The sequence below is a fragment of the Pseudophryne corroboree genome, chromosome 2, assembly GCF_028390025.1.
Source record: "Pseudophryne corroboree isolate aPseCor3 chromosome 2, aPseCor3.hap2, whole genome shotgun sequence".
Classification (NCBI taxonomy): Eukaryota; Metazoa; Chordata; class Amphibia; order Anura; family Myobatrachidae; genus Pseudophryne; species Pseudophryne corroboree.
In genome coordinates, this window is record NC_086445.1 from 806,644,792 (window position 1) to 806,666,295 (window position 21,504).

Below are 21,504 nucleotides of genomic sequence, written 5' to 3' on the forward strand. Positions count from 1 at the left end.
CCGCAAAATCTGCATAACACCCTGGCAATCCTGGCAAACTTAGCTGCGAGAGCCTGACTGGAAGGCTCAAGCAACTCCTGAAACAATCAGTACCCCAACTAAGAATCTCCCCAGAGACCCAGTCAAATTGAGGATTGTGGGCCCTTAACCAGGGTAACCCCAACACCAATGGGGCAAAAGTACAGACAGTCACATAAAAGGACAATTTTTCAGAGTGTGTGGCTCCAATAAACAAAGAAATCTGGCTAGTGCAAGAGGTAATTTTACCTTGGGATAATGGTTCCCCGTTTAACCCACAAATCTCAATTTCCGATGCCAAGGGTACTAAGGGAATAGAGTGTTTCAGGGCAAATTGGCGGTCCATAAAAACCCCGTCGGCCCCACTGTCCACAAAGGCCTCAGTCTTGACAGTTTGACGAGGATCTTCAAGGTCACCGGAATGATAAAAGTCTTCTTGGGAAATTCTGACTTCTGGCCTGACAGGATATTTCCCATCACCCTCAGGCCCTGAAGTTTTCCGGCTTTTCTGGGCATGATACTACCACATGACCTTTATTCCCACAGTACAAACACAACCCCTGCTGTCTCCTCCGCGTCTTCTCACGCGTGGAGAGGCGGGTAGCCCCAATCTGCATAGGCTCCTCGGAAAATTCCTCAGAGTCTGAGGTTCCCTTGGGAAAGAAGGAAACCTCAGTCTCCCTTTCAAGCCTACGCTCTCTCAGCCGTCTATCCACCCGGATGGATAACTGCATGAGCTGATCCAAGCTATCAGGCAAGGGATATTGTACCAGTTGGTCCTTTATCTGGTTAGAAAGACCTCTTCGGTACTGGTGTCTCAGGGATGGGTCATTCCACTGGGTATCATGGGCCAACCTCCGAAACTCCGTACAGTAAACCTCAACTGGCCTTCGCCCTTGCTTAAGGATCGAAATCTGAGCCTCGGCTGAGGCCGTCTTGTCAGGGTCATCATACAACATGCCCAGTGCCGTAAAAAAAGCATCAACACTTTTAAGCGACGGACAGTCAGGCTGCAACCCATATGCCCAGACCTGTGGGTCTCCTTGTAGCAAGGAAATCACTATGCCCACCCGCTGAATCTCCGACCCAGAAGACTGAGGCCTAAGCCGGAAGTATAGCTTGCAGCTCTCCTTGAAACAAAAGAACTGCGAGCGATCTCCAGAAAAACGATCCGGGAGATTTACTTTCGGCTCCTTAACCCCTGAAGGTGCTGCTGCTGCGGGAGCTCCGCCAGCGGCCTGGGAGGTGTGCATTTTAATGGACAAATCATTAAATTGTCGAGTCAGGACCTGCACCTGATCGACCACCTGTTGCAACGTATTTTGAGGGGTATGCTCCATATTCCCACAAAATTTCAACAGGAGTATTAGGCTGCTGAATATGTTATGCACACCAGTGCCTGCAGGAATGTACTGGTGTCAGAACTGTTATGCACTCCAGTGCCTGCAGGAATGTACTGGTGTTTGAACTGTTATGCACACCAGTGCCTGCAGGAATGTACTGGTGTCTGAACGGATAGGTATGCAAAGCAAATGAACTCACAGACAGACACAGAAGGTGATAGGGTAACAAAATACACACAAAGTGAACAGAGAAGCCCAGAGGCTAAGGAACTGGGTGTCTCCCTAGTATTAGTAATGCTCAGATGGGAAAAGCAAGATGTTGTGTTTTAATACGTAGAGAACCCGAAATGCTGTTGCTAAGGGCAACAGCAAAACCCTAAAGGGTTACCAATGGGTGTGGCAGTAAACTCCTTGGTCAGAGATGGAATGATAGACACAAGGAGAGTCTCCACAATCCTAATTCTCACTTGCAGTGCACAGGTTCAGCTTACTGCCACTAAACTGACACCTGACACCTTGCACAGTGAGACAGGATTTAGGCAGGCAAGTCTTAGAATACAGCCGCAAACTTGCTAAGTTCACAGAGTAGTAAAAGAACCCCAGCAAGCTAAACGACTGACTCCAGTCTTACTGCTAGGTCTGGATTGGCAGAGTGTAGTACCAAATCCCCAGGCCTATTTGCAGTAAGCAACAACAAATACAAAGCTACACAGTACTGGCTAACTTTCAGGAACTGACTAACCAACAAAGATTCAGCAGCATCTGCTTAACCTGAGAAGAGGCCTTATAAAGCAGGTGCTGTCCACGCCCCACTCAGACCTCACAGACTGTGGGCACAAAAACCAGCACCGGATCCCCTGCCGTGCACAGAGCCTGTAACCACTGCACAGCAAAAGACCCGAACCGGAGTATCAGCAGCGCTCAGGTTACTCCGCTAGCACTTGTCTCCCGGTTGCCATGACGACATGGCAGCACAGGGCAGGAGACCCTAACAGTAACATCTTACTATACAAGCGGTTTATAGATGACCTTTTGCTACTGTGGACGGGATCTGAAAGGGACTTACAGAATCTCTTGGAATCCATAAATTTGAAAGATTCTCCAGTAAAGCTGACAGCAACATATAGCCAGTTGTAGATCAACTTTTTGGATGTGCATATTGCTATCAACAATGGAGAACAGAGGTTCATAATAAACCTACAGACCGTTACACTCTGTTATTACACAGTAGTATCCATCCACCAGACCTTGAAAAGGGCCTACCAAAATGCAACTAATGAGGGTAGCCTGAATTACGAGTGACAAGGCAAAGGTGGAGCCGGCGCTGGACCAAGTGGTAAATAGGTTCCAACAAAGAGGGTACCATAGAAACTCCCTCCTTGCATTAAAAGAGGAGGTACTGAGTACCCCTAGAGAGGAATTGTTGGTACCATCATTAAAACCCAAGCAGGATATCAAAATACCCCTGATCACCGAGTTCACCACTGCTAGCTCGGTCTTGCCTACAGCCACATGGGCCTTATGGACACTAGTAACAACAGACCCAAAAGCAGTTTGCTTCAAGGGTAAAAATATCATGCCCAGTTATAAGAGGGGTCGAAAATCTCAAGGATAGAGTGGTTCATCTAGATGTCTCAAAGAAACCAACAGGACCCCAAAAGAAAGGTTGATTTAGGTGCTCCAAATGTGAAACGTGCATTTATATGGATGTAGGAATGACCTTCAAGCACCCATGTGCCAAGAAGGAATACGACATGAGACATTATCTTACGTGCACATCTCAATATGTTGTTTATGCCATAGTATGCCTGTGTGGGTTGATCTATGTTGGTCAGAAAATAAAAACCTTCGGTGAGCACATGGCACTCCATAGGTCGGCCATTAGGGCAGCTCTTGATGGGAAAGGAAACAACCAGCTGGTGACACGCCATTTTAAGACTGCCAACCAAACACTGGCACAATTGAGATATATCATAATTGACCATGTGCCAAAACCCATTAGGGGTGGAGATGGAGCTAGGACCCTTTCACAGAAAGAGTCCAAATGGATCTACATGTTGGACACACTCACCCCGAGTGGACTTAATGAACAACTGTTGTGGAATGTTTTTCTTTGAGATATCTGTGCATGTACTGCAGTATTTGAACTCCCAATAAAGAGCTATGGCACCCATCCTATATTTCTGTGTGGACTTACTTATCCATGTAGTATATACATATTTTCCTGTACCTGCTTATACCGGTATAGATCCCCCAAATTTCCCAATAATCGGGCCCTAAGTACCTATAAATAGCCCCTAACCTTTTCTTGTATCTAGCCATATTAGTTCTATAGGACTGCCCCGTGGTGTAGTCTGTTCACTTAAATTTTTCAGTCTTATATTTTACAACTGTCTGCGCAGGACCTTTAATTTCATCCTGTAGCAGGCAGCTAGCCATCCAGGTATCTAAGTTTTTAATTGTGTAGTATGTTTATGTATAATAAATCACAGCACATGGTTGTGCTCACTAATTGTCATGTTTTTACAGTACGCCATGCTGCCTCTTGCTCTCAGGGTGACGGCTTCCCTAGTGACCGGTGACGCAACATTGCCTGACAATGGCGTAAGCTGGAGTGGGATACGTCATCAGACCGACGACCGTAAGCTCACAGAGCGCAAGCTCCCAGCCCGGGGGACACACCGGCTATGGTGATTGGAGGTGGCCTTATCCACAGTAGATATAAGTTATGTAAGAAATGTATCAGCACATGTTTTGTTTGGTTTTGTTTTCACTTTTGACCATAGCACAGCACCTTGAAAAAGCACCTTTATGGCGTTGAAACGTCGGTGACCCTGCACTATGCCTGTACTTAATTTGATGTGATATCTGTTGAAATACAGTCTTCTTAAGCTTGTCGAAAAATCCTAAGGAGTGCCGCCCGGTTCTTGACTAACAGGAGGGGGTTTGCTACCCTGACACAGGAATCCATCCCATTGATATACAGAGCTGAGTCTTGTCGTTATTTGCCGTGAGTGCCGCCGAACCTCTTGCTATATATATATATATATATATACTAAAAGAAAGTGAGGGCGCACTTAGTGAGATCAGGTATCAAAATATATTTACTAAAAAGTAACAAGCTCACGTACATCTCAGTTTAAAATCATAAGCATATGGAAGGTTCTTATCTCTGCTCAAGCCTCTAACCCCAAACGACTCTTTAATACATTTAAATCACTTCTGAATCCTCCCGCACCTACCCCACCAGCCACTATCAAGGCACAGGATCTTGCTTCCTACTTCAAGGAGAAGATTGATAAGATCCGAGATGAAATGGTATGCTCTTCGGCAGCCAGTGACCTGCTCCGTTCTTTACCTGAACCCTCTGGCACTCTTTCTTCATTTGATCCCACAAATGAAGATGAAGTATCATCACTCTTCTCATCCTGCTTCTCTACTACCTCTCCTCTTGATCCTTTACCCTCACAAATAAGTAAAGCTCTGTCTCTGGTGCTCATCCCTACCTTAACTAACATCTGTAATCTCTCTCTCTCTACTGGTATTTTTCCTTCACTCTTCAAGCATGCAGTGATTACTCCCATTTAAAAAAAAACAAAATTCTGACCCTAATGCTCTCTCAAACTACCGCCCTATCTCTCAGCTCCCTTGTCTCTCTAAGCTACTTGAGAGACTTGCCTACACTCGACTCACACACTTTCTTAACTCATACACTTTGTTGGACCCACTTCAGTCAGGCTTCCGTTCCCAACATTCCACAGAGACGGCACTGACTAAAGTGGTTAATGATTTGGTCACTACGAAGTCTAAAGGCCACTACTCACTACTTATTCTTCTAGATCTATCTGCTGCATTTGACACTGTAGACCACTCTCTTCTCATACAGACACTACAATCCCTAGGTCTTAAAGACACAGCCCTTTCTTGGTTCCTATCATACCTATCTAATCGCTCCTTCAGTGTTCGCTTCTCTGAATCTTCCTCCTCTTTGCTACCTCTTTCAGTTGGAGTACCGCAAGGCTCAGTCTTGGGTCCTCTGCTTTTCTCTATCTATACCTCATCTCTTGGTAAACTAATCAGCGCTTTTGGTTTTCAGTATCATCTGTACGCAGATGATACTCAAATCTACCTATCCTCCCCTGACTTGTCCCTATCTGTACTGGACCGTGTCACTGAATGCCTTTCTGCCATCTCATCCTGGATGACATCTCGCCACCTCAAACTTAATATTTCAAAGACAGAGTTAATTATATTTCCACCGGCCAATAGTAGGTACCAACCTGATATCTCTATCACTGTTGAAAACTCGACTATCTACCCTACCCCACAAGCTCGCTGCCTAGGTGTCATCCTTGACTCTGATCTGTCCTTTGTTCCCCACATTCAATCTGTCTCAAGATCATGTTACATGCATCTAAAAAACATATCCAAAATACGACCATACCTTACACAAGACACTGCTAAAACTCTAATCCACGCTCTCATTATCTCCCGCATTGATTATTGCAATAGTCTCCTAACTGGTCTTCCCAAAACAAGACTCTCACCACTACAATCCATTCTGAATGCAGCGGCGAGGCTTATCTTCCTCGCTAGACGTTCATCGTCTGCAGATCCACTCTGTCAGTCCCTCCATTGGTTACCTGTACTCTACCGCATTCAATATAAAATACTTTTACTCACACACAAGGCCATTAACCAAACTACACCAACGTACATCACTTCGCTTATCACAAAATATCTCCCAACCCGACCTCTGCGCTCTTCACAAGACCTGCGTCTCTCATCCACACTCATTACTCGCTCCCACTCACGACTGCAGGACTTTCATCGGGCTGTGGAATGCCCTACCACGCACAATAAGACTCTCCTCTAGTCTCCAAACCTTCAAGCGTTCCCTCAAAACTCACCTCTTTAGGCAAGCGTATCAAATTCCTGAACCGACCACATAACTTTCATAAACCTTCCTATCAAATTACATCCACTCTGTACTGTCCACACATATCCTCACATGTCTTCTCATTCTATGCAATAGATAGCACCTTTCCTTGTGTACATATGCCTATTTCCCTATAGATTGTAAGCTTGCGAGCAGGGCCTTCCTACCTCTATGACTGTTATCACCCAGTTTGTTATTGTTATTTCAAATTGTAAAGCGCAACGGAATTTGCTGCGCTATATAAGAAACTGTTAATAAATAATAAATAAATAAATAAGGTTCGCCAGTGCCTCTGGATAGCAGCTAGCAGCACACTCCAAACAGCTTTCAATAGCTGTATTCTTTCCTCAGCATCTCAGCTCACGGACCTGGTGTTCAACACCTGTGTGCCAATCATGTCCTCCAAGGCCACCAACACCAGGTCCATAAGCTGAGACGCTGAGGAAAGAATACAGCTGTTGAAAGCTGTTTGGAGTGTGCTGCTAGCTGCTATCCGGTAAAGAGGTACCTGCATTCACATCTATTGGATACGGACTTATACTTAAAAGAACAGAGGACATTGATTGCACAACAATATCTTTCATATCTCTCTCTCTCTTGATATATATATATATATATATATATATATATATACAGTCACAGGGATAGGATGCTACGAGCGAACACTGGTGTTATGGGTATTGTAGGTATGTATAAATAAACTAGGGGAGTAAGCTTTCAAAACTTTAAAACACCATTTTTTTTATATAAGTTCATTGATAAAATGCTATCACAAAAGTCAAATAGGGGTAAATAAAAGATAATGTATAAAAATCACAAAAAATATAGTAAAAAATTACACATCAAAACATGACATAAAAGAAGCAAATAAATGATCAAAAGGTAGATGCTTATCTTTCTAATTACGTATAGTCTAGGAATGACCAATGCATTTTGTCCTGTGGACTTCATCAAGGTGTGATAGGTGAGTGTGACAAGGCTCTTACTTATACCTAGATGAATTAGGAAGTGCTAACCTCTCTTCCTGTTTAAAAACCATGTGTGGTGAGAAACATAAAAAAATATGATTTTATATATATATATATATATATATATATATGGGCACTGGTATTGAGCTAGCAGTAGTTTATGATAGAGGAGACATACAATAAATGAAGAAATTATATAAGAATGACTTCCTGTCCTAGATGCGGAAAGCATCACTTCCGCCTCACTTCCGGTGTCCAGAGTAGTGGATGTGTAAACTTCTTAATGGTGACATCTGGCTCCAGCGTCCCATGGAATGCACATGGACCGCAGTTGCACTTCCGGTTGACTTCTTTTCCTCTTCCTATTTGTTATGTACTATAGAAGCGGCCATTGGAAGAGGATTTATATAATGATTGTGGCTTGTTATATACAGTTTTGGGCAGGCTCCCAAAGATCAGTATATAAGAAAAAAATTATATATGATTTAAAACACTGCATAGGTGTGGCATATGTATTAGTAGCCAGTTTATTTAAAAATGATAAAATAATGGAATACTAAAAAAAAATATATATATAAGCTATGAGAGATTTGGTCCTAAGCAAATCTCTATGGGGAGACCAATAAGGGTCATATGAAGAATAAATTGATTATAATAGCCATACATCCAGGTGGGCATATTTTCATAACAATTTGTATGAAGAAACTGTATAAATTGTAAACGCTGGTTTACTTACAGGACTAAAAAGCATATACCTTAAACGCACTTGATACACTTTAATATTGAGCCACTGCGGCCGCGGTAACTAACCTTTCACCTTTATGTTATTCACAAACCTTACGTACACAAAGTCGCACAGTGTACGCACTCTGCGTACGTACGCCTAAAGGGCGTAGTGACTACACAGTTTGCGTACACAGGCCTATACGCTGTTAGCACAATGCAGCAGCCTGAGTGGCTGTAATTACACTTTAATACCTTAGCAGGGAAAGGAAACACGACACCGGTTTGTATTTATAATGCTGGGTTCCGACACCACAACATATTACTGAAAGGGGGTTACAATATCAAAGCAATACAATACAATAGAATAATGGCTACAGTCAATGGTACATACTTGTTTGGTTTTGTCGCCTGCGCTTCCCAGTCTGGTCCTCAGTCATCTGGGTAGATGACCTTTTGAGTCTGTGTGTGACCAGGCCTACAGCTGGCTCTTTTTATACAATCTTCCAAAACTTAACACAATGGATACTGTAATCTCTTTGTCCATTGGACACAGGGATTGTCATTTACAGTACAGGAGAGGTCATAGGTTGGTTTGAATAGGTGGGCGATGTCTGTTCCAGATGCACTTGTGGGTGGTCTCCTCTGGGTTCCTGCCGCATACCAAATGTACAGTAAATACAGTTTATATCTATATTCTGCTCCTGCGCATAACTATTCGCAGGAACGTGCGATCTTCTGCAAACCAACACCGGAATATTGCCCTTAAAATACCCTACTGCTGGATACCAAACACCACCTTATAACCTTGTTCTGTCCCCTCCTATCCTGTAAAGGTGAATCCCTTTGTTCTGATACCATTTAAACTGTTGTAACTTGCTGGTGTGGTGCAGGGAGACTATGTGTACATTATGCACTATTTGGATTAAATATGTAATGTGTTTTGATGGCTTTTCCATGCATTCACAAACTCTACCGTAAATACTCATACCACGCGCTAATGCGCAGGACCGCGGGAGCGACCATACGCAAATATGCGCATGCACGGCAGAACAAGTACACGCACGGAGGCCATCTGTGTGTAGTTTGTACGTGATGTGTGTACTGCAATATTTTTCGACTTTGACAGTCCACCCTTTGGCAGTCACCAATAACTGCCACTATCTAATCAATAAACAGAAAAATATCTATACCAAGGCTGGCCAAACCGGTCCTCAAGATCTACCAACAGTTCATGTTTTCCAGGCCTCCTGGAGATCTGTAGAATTGTCAGTTAGGAATGAATGCAGCACATCTTAATTAGTAATGACTACACCTGTGCACCAGCTAGGTGGTCTGGAAAATGTGAACTGTTGGTAGATCTGGAGGACTGGTTTGGCCAGCTCTGATCTATACAATATCTACAGAAGCTTGGATGGTCGGGGGAGAGTTGTAGGTGGGAAATATATGACCTAGTGGGATAGTAAAAGCATGTATGTATGAATCCATGTCTGAGGGGCATGTATCATCGTGCCGTATATGTTATACATAAGCTTCGAGGTATTGCGAAGTATACATTAAATCCTTCTCATCCCATATTAAGGGTCTGTAAATGGGCCAACAAACACTACCGAGCTCTTTTCGGCTTCTTGTTCCAACAAATGGGGTGCACATTTAGTTGATGATACATGGAGGGGGAAACATATGTGAGTGCTAGTATATGTGGATATCACCTGTCGACTATGTGTGCCACTAGCTGGAGGTTGCAGAGATGATGATAAGACACACATATAAAAATACATTCACATAAACATTTTGGGTAGGGCTAACGTCTTTTCCAGTTGGATGTATCTGGGCAGAGGGAGAGACAAAGAAAAACGGGTGAAAGAAACAGGCCATGAAATTCATTTGCAATCCTTATCATAACACTGTCTCTATGGGTGGATCATAAATTAAATCTGCTGCTATAACAGCGCCCTCGCTCCTTAGACTCATCAAATTTGTGCCGTGCTTGCGCCGCATTAGAATTTGAACACACCTAAATATCGAACCAATAATTATGACGACTCCCAGGATACAAAGGAGAAACTTCCCCACACTCATAATGACATTTTGAGCCCACTCTCCTAAACCTTAGAACCATTTGCGTGGGATCAACCATGAGACCCAGCCGGTCAGTTCATTACTCACAGTCGCTAAGGTAAGGTTGTGCTTCCTCCTGAACTCCCACTTCAACTGCAAGATATCGTCCATCTTTTGATCGATGATCTCCGTTGGGTCGTCAGTGCTGTTTGTAATATATGTACAGCACTTCACACCATATTGAGTGCCAGAGTAACACAGTACCCACCTGTCACGGCTGTGACATAATTAAGGACCATCCTGTGCTGAATCAGTTCCTTCTTGTAGGCTTGTAACTCCCTTCCTGTGTACCTGAAGGTGTCATCATACATCTCAGTGATATTATCTACCAAGTTCGCTAGCGCATGGATATACCTATAATTTATAGTTCCTCTGGCAGTACGGGTAATGTCTAATGCGAGAAGGAACTGAATCCCGGTGGATTCGTGGATCAAATCAGAGGCTGCGTGCTCTGCCCTATCTATGAGGTGTCTCTTGATAATGTGTTCATAGTGAGTATGAGTTATAAGGAGCCTGAGCACTGCGGTGAACGTCTTTCATTTAATCATGGGTTATGGTCATGACCTCCGGTAGTACTCTCCAAATATAACACAAACCCTCTGAGCTCGGGGCAAGCCACTTGTATGCTTTCCTCCCACCTATGAAATAGGCATCATTTGGGACAACATAGGGGACAAAATATAACATCACCATATTACAAATTTTCAAAGTAAAGAAACCAATCCCCAGTTCTCCCATCTGCTCAGTACAAATATCGGGCTGGATGATATGAGCACAATACCCTGACAATACTTTTCCAACCCACATGGTCTTGCTTCCACGGGTATACCTATACCGAAAATACCTCCCACTGTTGGCTAGTTGGTGTACAAGTTCAGAGTCTATGGGTATCCTATCAGCTCTGTATGAAAAGGTCATTGTCTGGTTATTCCATGTCACTTCCCAATTTCCCGGTTTTCGGTAATTGGAAAAACACAATAAGGACCTGTCTACATGATACTGGTGGAGCTTCAAACTAGGGGGCCTAGAGATATTGAATTTCTTGTCCACCGGTCTCCCACCCCGCAATTCGAGTACCTCATCTATTGCTAAAGGGTATAGTACTAATCCTGACTTACTCTGACCTTGAGGTACTTGTGAGCACACCCAGCATTCTGTCTGGTTTAAGACCTTACCCACTAGTGAGTGGTAATCACTCAACGGATGGCGGTCCATCTCGATATTAAGGTTGGACTGGCATCTCTGGATGCACCCATCCTCTACTATATTCTCACAATTCCTACAAATACAATATTCATCAGACAATAACCCTTCACAGTGCCTCCGAGCTCCCTGACTACCAGAGCGCTTACTGATACCAGCCTTTACTCGGGTGATGTGCTGCTCCTGAGATCCTACAAATTCATACTCTCCATCAGAACCCATTCCAGATCCCTGCTCAACCTCTCTGGGACCCTCACCAAAACAAACTGTCCTGATCAAAAACAGAATTACTAACAGAACCCGAAACGCAGTTTCTTGTGATCGATCCATTTCGTTAGGGGAAAGAAGGAAAATAAGAAGGAGAAAAGTAAGGAAAATGCAGGGGGAGGTGAAAAAAGAAAATGGTGCTACAACCGTTCTAGATCTTGTTACTCTCTGTGCTCAGGTGCCTGTCAACAGTCCTGCCTCTCAACTTTCCCGGAACAAACACTCTAGTGTCTCTTTGCCTTGCTCTTTGAACCCACAGTTCACTTTGAACTCACAGTTCACTTTGAACTCACAGTTACCAAACTACTTTGTCATGAGTTCTCTCCGGGTCAGTGACCTTCTTGCAGTGGGACAAGTGGACCCAAGTCTCTCTTTCGGCGACCTTTAATGCTGTCGTGCTGGTTAACAAGACTTTGTATGGTCCTTCCCACCTGTCTATGAGGCAACCTGAGCGTAAGAAATTTCAAATCATCACATAATCCCCAGGCTCAATGTCATGACAATTACTGTTCGGTAGGTCAGGAATCACCAGCTTTAAATTTCTTTGTTGATTTCTCAGCTACTGGCTCATCCCAACCAAATATTTCACAGTCACTTCATTATTACATTTCAAATCATCCTGGGGGTCTATCATTACATGAGGTTGTCGACCAAAAAGAATTTCAAAGGGTGATAAGTTAAGTGGAGACCTGGGAGTGGTTCTGATGCTGTACACCACTAGTGGCAAAGCTTCTGGCCACAACAATCCAGTATCAGCTATTAATTTGCTCAGCTTGTTCTTAATAGTGCTGTTCACTCTCTCTACCTTTGCACTCGCCTGTGGACAGTACGGAGTATGCAGCTTGCTATTAATTCCCATCAGTTTGCACATGACCTGAAAGACTTCACCTGTAAAATGGGTACCCCTGTCACTTTTAATCATTCTAGGGATACCATATCTACACACAAATTCCTGCACAATTTTCTTTGCAGTGAACGTAGCAGTATTTGTGGCAGCAGGGAACGCTTCTACCCAATTGGAAAATACATTAATACAAACTAACACATATTTCAAGGGTGGTAACTGTATGAAATCGATTTGTATTACCTGAAAAGGTCCGTCTGTAGGAGGGATATGGGATGGCTCTGTTGGTATTGTCTTTCCAATATTCTTCCTCAAGCAAGTAAAACATGTCATTTCTCTCTTACCTGCATGAGAATAGAATCCTGGCGCACACCAGTAGGCTCTCATCAGCCTGCACATACCCTCTTTGCCTAGATGAGGCAGACCATGTGCCACCTCAGCTAGACTTGGAAGATATGCTCTGGGGGCTACTGGCTTACTGTGTCCACCTGTCCACAGTCCTGAGGACTCCTGGCCATACCGCTTTGTCCTCCAAACTGCCTCTTCCTGTAGGGAACACAAATCTTTCAATTTAATTTACTATCGTGTGTTATCAGTTGTGTGAAGTAAACCGTCTCTGGATGAGAGAAGAGAGGGGAAAAAATAGTAAATAATAAAAAAAAGAAAATGTCAGGTTTGGAAATGTCAGGTTTGGCATTCACCAACAGGCTGTCACACCATCATGCATATCGGTGTCTGTGCACAGTCTCCCTTCACCAGTATTCTCATTCTCCACCCTTTGTGCATGACCAGGCACACTGCATTAATACTGGTGTCCTTATGTCCTTATGCTGATGATATACTGGATTTGGGCAGAGCTCTGAAGGACCGAGTAGGCCTGTGCCGTTTGAACTGTAATCGGGTCCATGTGTTGTACCCTCCTGTCGGTGAACGTAAGAGATGAGGAGGAAACTTTGAAGGAAAATCACATAGAGGTTAGTAATAGGTAAGTTTATAGAGGCAAAGAGGATTTTAGAAAATTTGACAACTGGATTGGGCACTATTGGGAAGTGATTCTCTACTGTCTATACCCCTAAAAAAAATTCTATGTGTCATATATCTACTGGGACTATCCCAGCCATCAATCCAGTGTCCTGTCCATCCTAAGTTCATAGGGAACCCGGTATCTGTGTGATAATTTCCTCTACCTGTGATGGACATGCATCTAGAACAGTAGAATGCGACATTAGCCTTTGAGGGGTGTCTAGTATATCTTGTACTTCTTGAGGATGGTTCTCAGGTATATCCAAGAAGACACCCTCAGGAGTACAATATATGACACATCGCATTTTAAACAATAAATCTCTGCCGAGTAGATTAGTCGGAGCCGATGCAGCCAGCAGAAAAGAATGTTTGGTTTGCAAGGGCCCTATCGTAATCTCTGCAGGTCTACTCAAAGGGTATTGTTGCACCGTTCCTGTTACTCCCATTGCCCAAATCTGTGTTTTCTATATGGCTCGTGATTCCTTACTATATGTCCCTTGATCCGTCTATGTGTTTAATAATGTGACTTGTTTTCTCTGTCTAGGGGTCTATATTCACTATGTGTTCTACTACTCCTACAGTCTCTGGCAAAATGCCCTTCCTTCCTACAAGTGTAACATATTATCAGTCTTTTCTTACTACTCGGGTTTTGGGGTTTAGGTTGATGAGGCTTTGCTGCAAGAGCCTGTAGACTTATTGTCATCCGCTTCTCCTCCTGTTGTTTTCTGCACCTAGCAGTATTCTTATGATGTTCCGTTGCGCACTCTCTAAGGCAAGCTACTGTGACCCCTCTCCAATTAGGCAAAGATGTTTGTACCCTGTCCCTTGCTGTCTTATTGAGTCCGTCCATTAGCACAGAGACAGCCACCTCCCTGTAATTCGCATCGTTCCCTGTATCTGATACCCCAATGTATCTATCCATTATTTGCAGGGCCCGATGCAAATATTCAGATGCCATTTCATTTTCCCTCTGTTTTATGGAGAAAATTCTTCTCCACTTAACAGTAATGGGGAAACACAACTCTAGTTGCCTATTAATTCGTTCTACATTCTCCTGATTGTTTCCGTCAGTCATAGGACTATCCGACTCTAACCTACAATCAGTGATACATTTTTGGGTGTCAATATTAGGGGGTAGGCACGCTATTAAAAGTAACCGCCAATCTTTATTAGCTGGTTTATAAGCATTACCCAGATCTCTGATAAACTTCTGACATCTGGCTAAATAATTCCGGGGATCGGGGAATTCTGAAATGATTGACCGCAGCTCAGCTCTGGACCACGGGCAATACATTGCATTATTCCTGGTGAGGATTACTCCCTGACTATCGGTTACCCCATTGGGAGTTACTATTTCCAAGACAGGATGTAATCCTACCATTTCGTTTCTAATCTGTATACTGTAGGGTGTTGTTGTCTCTGTGCAATGACCCATCTCACACTTACCGGTAGCTGTGACCTCACCAGTTCTTTCAGTGGGGAACACTGTTACTGCTCTAACTGGGTGGACAGGCCCCACCAGAGTTTCCTGCAAGGCGACTGCCTGAATGAGAGCTGTGATTTGGCTGGATCCTTCATCTTCCTGTGACCTATAACCTTGAAAAGACTTCAAAACAGGATACATCTTGTAAAAATTAGGGTTAATACATTTCTCTTGCATTATACTATCATTCATAGATATACCATTGACTGTAGCTATCTGTTCCCTCTCGACCTGTGTCGATAATGGTGTGTTTGTGTCCTCATTCCTGCTAGGTTTGGAACCTGCTTTGCGGGTTTGTTCCCTTTGCATTTCCCCCTCTTGTTGCCATAATTTTAAACAATCGTTATGTCTAATCCTTTGTTTTCTGGATTTAAGAAGACATATTTTACTGCTTACATTCTGCAGTACCGCTAGTTCTAAGCTGCCCACCTTAGCGAATGGTATCCTATCTTTGTCAGTCATACATACCCATTCATCACAATAAACTTCAGCGTGTGGACCGTATTTTCCACACATAATAAACCTTGCTGGCCCTCTCGGCCGCGGCTCTTCAACCTGAACCCTGGCTACCAAACGTCCCTTAGTTGAGCAACTGGCTCCCGTAATTGTGGACCTTTTCTCACAAACACCAAAATACTCAATATAAGGCGACGGTGAAAGTTCTCCGAGCGCTTTCACCCACTCCCGCCCACGTTGGCCGGTACTACCATACACTGTCAATAGCGAACGCGATGTACCCAACTTAGGGCCCCTAACTGACCTATATTTACTGGAAGTTTTTAGGAGTAACTTACCCTTTCCAGTAAAATATCTGTCATTGGAGATTTTCCTGAGAGACCAGCGAAAACTCCTTATACTTTTTATACACAAATCACGCTTGCGTATGCTCTACACATCGCTAATGATACCGCGATTTTACGCAAAAGCTCGTAAAGGGGTATCAAGTTGCGCTATATATCGCACCCACAAATGCGCGGTCCAATCGTACAGCATATAGGAACTTGTTACCTATCTGCCGTACGACCACTGGAATCGAATCACAAGCTGCGAAACATCAGCCGGAGCGTATCAAAAAAACTATATGGGTCACAAAGTTCACAATTCACAATTCCCTACAATGCTCCTGTGTAAGTCTCCTCACGACTTACGTATACCAAATCCTATACTAACGTGAGTCAGCCGCCTCACGCCACCAAGCCTCCACTCACTTGGTGTACCAAACGACGGGATCCCGAAATCCGGGGTTCAATCCACTCACTCCTACGTTCGCTCACTCAAATACACTTTGTTTTTCTGTACAGAACAGTTTCATTCATTCTGATTGGCAGCTTTACCCCCAGAGGCAATACAGTTTAAACAAAAGTTTTATACTTATCTGCTTTAGAAACCTGGTAGTTTTGTGCTATTGTAGCATGGCTACTGTCCCACCTTTTAACTAAACGACACTATTGTGTAATTTGTACTTAGTGCCCGCACTCTTACGCACTTTGCTTAAAAACGCGACCGTGCGTGTCTTTTACGCTGCGTGCGCAGTCCTGTACTTTGTCCAAGACACGTGTACAAAACCGTGCATCCGCAATAAAACAAATCCCACAGCTCTATAAATGTGAACAATACTAATTACTATTGCCCACTAGACACAACTTGTTCTGTATAAACTTTTATGCAGACCTGCGTTTGTGTCTTTACACTTACTTCCTTAAATTACTGTTATTTTAGTTTTAACTATATAGCAACAAATGTATCCGATTTCACACAGATCTAAATGAATACAATAATCTATCATTTAAATGATATGATTCAGATTGGATAGCTATCTTGCAGAACATACTCTGATATAAATATACACATAATTATAATAATATTATATATGTATCATTCACTAGCCTTCTATGTGACACCTTACCTCTTATTTGTATATCAAAGCTATGTGCTTTTCACTGCTAAAAAAAAAACAGTTACACAGGTTAATTTGCATTTCAATGGCTATCCTCCCTAGTAAGCAGATTCTACAAGTCTTGGAAGGAAAAAGAAAAAAAAAACCCTTTCTTTCCTTTTTCTATCTGTGTGCAATTTCTTACACCAAGCCAAGCATTTATCTCACCATTTACTCACACTAGGCCCAATTGAAACTATTTGTAATTGACTATGGCATGGGTTAAATAAATGCATTGGTAACTCATAAATGGTGCTTGATGTGACAAAGGAAACTGATTGTTCTGAGCAGACTGAAAATCAGCTATTTAGAAAATGACCTTCCTAAAATGGTCACTGCTCCTCCCCCTTCCACATCCATGAGGTTTACACAAGATGGTGGACAGGCCATGTGGTTAGTCCAAAATGGAGGACAGACCATGCGGCTTCCTTTGTCACACAGAAATCCCAAATAAATAAAAAAACTATATCAAGGCTATGCAGCAACTTTTAAATGTACTTTTAAATCTACTTAACAGATAAACAATCCAATCTGAATCAAACACAATATGACTTATTTGAACTTGGTTTTGCAACAATGTGAGAGGGTATGCAAAGTATCCGTGCCCTTTTGTGTACGTTTTTGGTGCCAAAAAAAAAATTCACAGATTTTTAAATAGCTTTTTTCCTGTGTGTTTTACGGGTTCTACCAGCACCTCTGCAGACTAGACAGAGCAGACGCCATCTAATCAGCACACAAGTACGGTTTTCAGCGTATCCATCAACCAAGAAAAGGTTACGTATGATTTTGCCCGCCCTTTGCTGATAGATTAAGTCTGCTGTGACCTGTTAGGCTGTGAGTATGTGTAAACAGGACGATGCTCCCAATTGTAAACGCTGGTTTACTTACAGGACTAAAAAGCATATACCTTAAACACACTTGATACACTTTAATATTGAGCTGCTGCGGCCACGGTAATTGACATTTCACCTTTATGTTATTCACAAACCTTACGTACACAAAGTCGCACAGTGTACGCATTCTGCATACGTATGCCTAAAGGGCGTAGTGACTACACAGTTTGCGTACACAGGCCTATACACTGTTAGCACAATGCAGCAGCCTGAGTGGCTGTAAATACACTTTAATACCTTAGCAGGGAAAGGAAACACGACACTGGTTTGTATTTAAAATGCCGGGTTCCGACACCACAACATATTATTACTGAAAGGGGGTTACAATAACAAAGCAGTACAATACAATAGAATAATGGCTACAGTCAATGGTACATACTTGCTTGGTTTTGTCGCCTGCGCTTCCCAGTCTGGTCCTCAGTCATCTGGGTAGATGACCTTTTGAGTCTGTGTGTGACTAGGCCTGCAGCTGGCGCTTTTTATACAATCTTCCAAAACTTAACACAATGGATACTGTAATCTCTTTGTCCATTGGACACAGGGATGGTCATTTACAGTACAGGAGAGGTCATAGGTTGGTTTGAATAGGTGGGCGATGTCTGTTCCAGATGCACTTGTGGGTGGTCTCTTCTGGGTTCCCGCCGCATACCAAATGTACAGTAAATACAGTTTATATCTATAATCTGCTCCTGCGCATAACTATTCGCAGGAACGTGCGATCTTCTGCAAACCAACACCGGAATATTGCCCTTAAAAAGTTAAAATACCCTACAGCTGGATATAAAGAAAAGAGTGTGCTCAATCTCCGCGCACCACTGTTTAAAACATGTAGACCCTTCACCTCAATATAAGGTCACAAGTAAATGCAGTATACTAAGCTTTAAATGTCCAATTTCTTTTGTCAGTTTGTTCACAATGATGTATTTTTGGAGGTTTCTTCAGTTCCAAAAGATAACGGTTCTGAAAAGATTGTGTTCCAAACCAGTGCTTGATAACAGCGGAATGGAGAGCACAAGAAATGCAATGATAGTGCAGTAGTAAAAACAAGGCTGATGTTTTAATAATAAGTTGCACTTACAGGAAAATGGAGTTAAATCGCATATAACAACCCAGTCGCACACAGAGATACAGCAAAGCAGCTCTCCGACGTATACCAAATGGTCTCCAAGAGATAACGACGGCCTCAAAGTACAAAAAATAAAACAATGATAGTGCAGTAATAAAAACAAGGCTATTGTTTTAATTAAGTTGCACTTACACAAAGATAAAATTAAAATCGCATGTAAAAACCCAGTGGAACATGAGGACACAGCAAGACAGCTCACAAATTTCTGTAGATGGTCTCCAAGAGGTAACGACGGCCTCAATGCCGGAATTTGAAGTCGTCAATCGTCGAGGTAACTTAAGTGTGGTTGTGGATTTCCTACTCTTGTGGACACCTGAGGACGCTGCCTGTTACCTCGACGATTGACGACTTCAAATTCCGGCATTGAGGCCGTCGTTACCTCTTGGAGACCATCTACAGAAATTTGTGAGCTGTCTTGCTGTGTCCTCATGTGCCACTGGGTTTTTACATGCGATTTTAATTTTATCTTTGTGTAAGTGCAACTTAATTAAAACAATAGCCTTGTTTTTATTACTGCACTATCATTGTTTTATTTTTTGTACTTTGAGGCCGTCGTTATCTCTTGGAGACCATTTGGTATACGTCGGAGAGCTGCCTTGCTGTATCTCTGTGTGCGACTGGGTTGTTATATGCGATTTAACTCCATTTTCCTGTAAGTGCAACTTATTATTAAAACATCAGCCTTGTTTTTACTACTGCACTATCATTGCATTTCTTGTGCTCTCCATTCCGCTGTTATCAAGCACTGGTTTGGAACACAATCTTTTCAGAACCGTTATCTTTTGGAACTGAAGAAACCTCCAAAAATACATCATTGTGAACAAACTGACAAAAGAAATTGGACATTTAAAGCTTAGTATACTGCATTTACTTGTGACCTTATATTGAGGTGAAGGGTCTACATGTTTTAAACAGTGGTGCGCGGAGATTGAGCACACTCTTTTCTTTATTTCTTGCCTTTGAGGAGTATTGGGTGATTACTCTCTGTGTGTTCTTCCGCTGCAATACACTGTCTGTTAACAGCGCACTATTGTAACATCAATTTTTCACACCCTACAGCTGGATACCAAACACCACCTTATAACCTTGTTCTGTCCCCTCCTATCCTGTAAAGGTGAATCCCTTTGTTCTGATACCATTTAAACTGTTGTAACTTGCTGGTGTGGTGCAGGGAGACTATGTGTACATTATGCACTATTTGGATTAAATATGTAATGTGTTTTGATGGCTTTTCCATGCATTCACAAACTCTACCGTAAATACTCATACCACGCGCTAATGCGCAGGACCGCGGGAGCAACCATACGCAAATTGCGAATATGCGCACGCACGGCAGAACAAGTACATGCACAGAGGCCATCTGTGTGTAGTTTGTACGTGATGTGTGTACTGCAATATTTTTCGACTTTGACAAAATATTGGATAAAAGATTATACATATATGTGTATATATCCTATATATGTATAAAAAGTTAACTCCACAACAATACCTACAGCACCTAGTCTTTCCGGATGGTCTCCCACCCCAGTACTAGCCAGGCCCGGCATTGCTTAGCTTCCAAGATCAGACAAGATTGGGCATGCCCAGTGTGGTATGACTGTAGTCAGTGCCAGATTAAGGTCCACATGGGTCTGGAGCTGAAATTGCTGAAGGGCCTATTGTGTGCCACCACAGAGGTGTGACCTGTGCTGTGACTAGTGATGTGGGGGTGTGACCTGTGCTGTGGGGTGGCATCTCGGGTGTCTGTATGTGCATATGCTCCTCTATGTCCATAGGTGCCTATGTCTGAATGTGCCCCTCTATGTTCGTATGTGCTCCTGTATGTCTGTATGTGCTCCTGTGTGTCCGTATGTGCCTGTAGTATACCTATATGTGCTCCTCTATGTCTTTATGTGCCAATGTCCGAATATGCTCCTTTATGTCCATATGTACCTATATCTATATGTGCCCCTCTATGGGTTGGGTATGGGATCCCAACAGTGAGGATGCCGACGGTCAGAATACTGACACTTATTGGTAAGCAAACTGACCCTACCCTCTCCCTAACCCACTCCTCATGCAGTCTAACCCTAACCTTCCCCTTCCACAGCCTATTTCTAACCTCCCCCTCCCACAGCCTAACACTTACCTTCACCATAGTGCCTAACCCTAACCATCCCTGCCATACTTCTATTAGCGAAAGGAGAGAGAGAATGGGGGAGAGAGAAGGGGAGACAAAGAAAGAGGATGGGGGTCAGACAGAGAAAGGGAGTAGGTGCAGAGAGACAGAAAGAGTGAAGGGAGAGACACAAAGAAAGAAGGGGTAGGCAGAGAGAGAGAAGGCGGAGATAGAGAGAGAGAGAGAGAGAGAGAGAGAGAGGGGAGATATAGAGAGAGGGAGAAGGGGGAGACAGAGAGAGCAAGAAGGGATGAGACAGAGAGAGGGGAGAGGGGGGTGAGAGGGAGAGGAGAGCGCGAGTGGGAGAGAGGGTGAAATGGAGAGGAGAAAGAGAAGAGAGAAATGGGGGATCAGGAGAGCTAAAGAAGGGTGGGTGACAGAGAGAGAGAAAGAGAGAGAAAGGGGGACATAGAGAGAGAATGTTGAAGAGACAGAGAGAAAAGAGAGACACACAGAGAG

The 21,504-nt window shown here is 43.2% G+C and overlaps 1 protein-coding gene and 1 pseudogene across 1 annotated transcript in view; one reads left to right on the forward strand and one right to left on the reverse strand.

Annotated features, from left to right (window-relative positions):
* Positions 1-5,529: 5,529 nt before the first annotated feature.
* Positions 5,530-21,504, forward strand: part of LOC135018061 (uncharacterized) — a gene marked incomplete at its 5' end in the record, with an annotated part of 35,005 nt that continues 19,030 nt past the window's right edge. Inside the window, one exon of the mRNA XM_063952990.1 lies at positions 5,530-6,051. Within this exon, the coding sequence (XP_063809060.1) occupies positions 5,530-6,051 (522 nt within the window). The remainder of the gene's footprint in view (positions 6,052-21,504) is intronic.
* On the reverse strand, positions 20,374-20,492 carry LOC135051560 (5S ribosomal RNA; annotated as a pseudogene).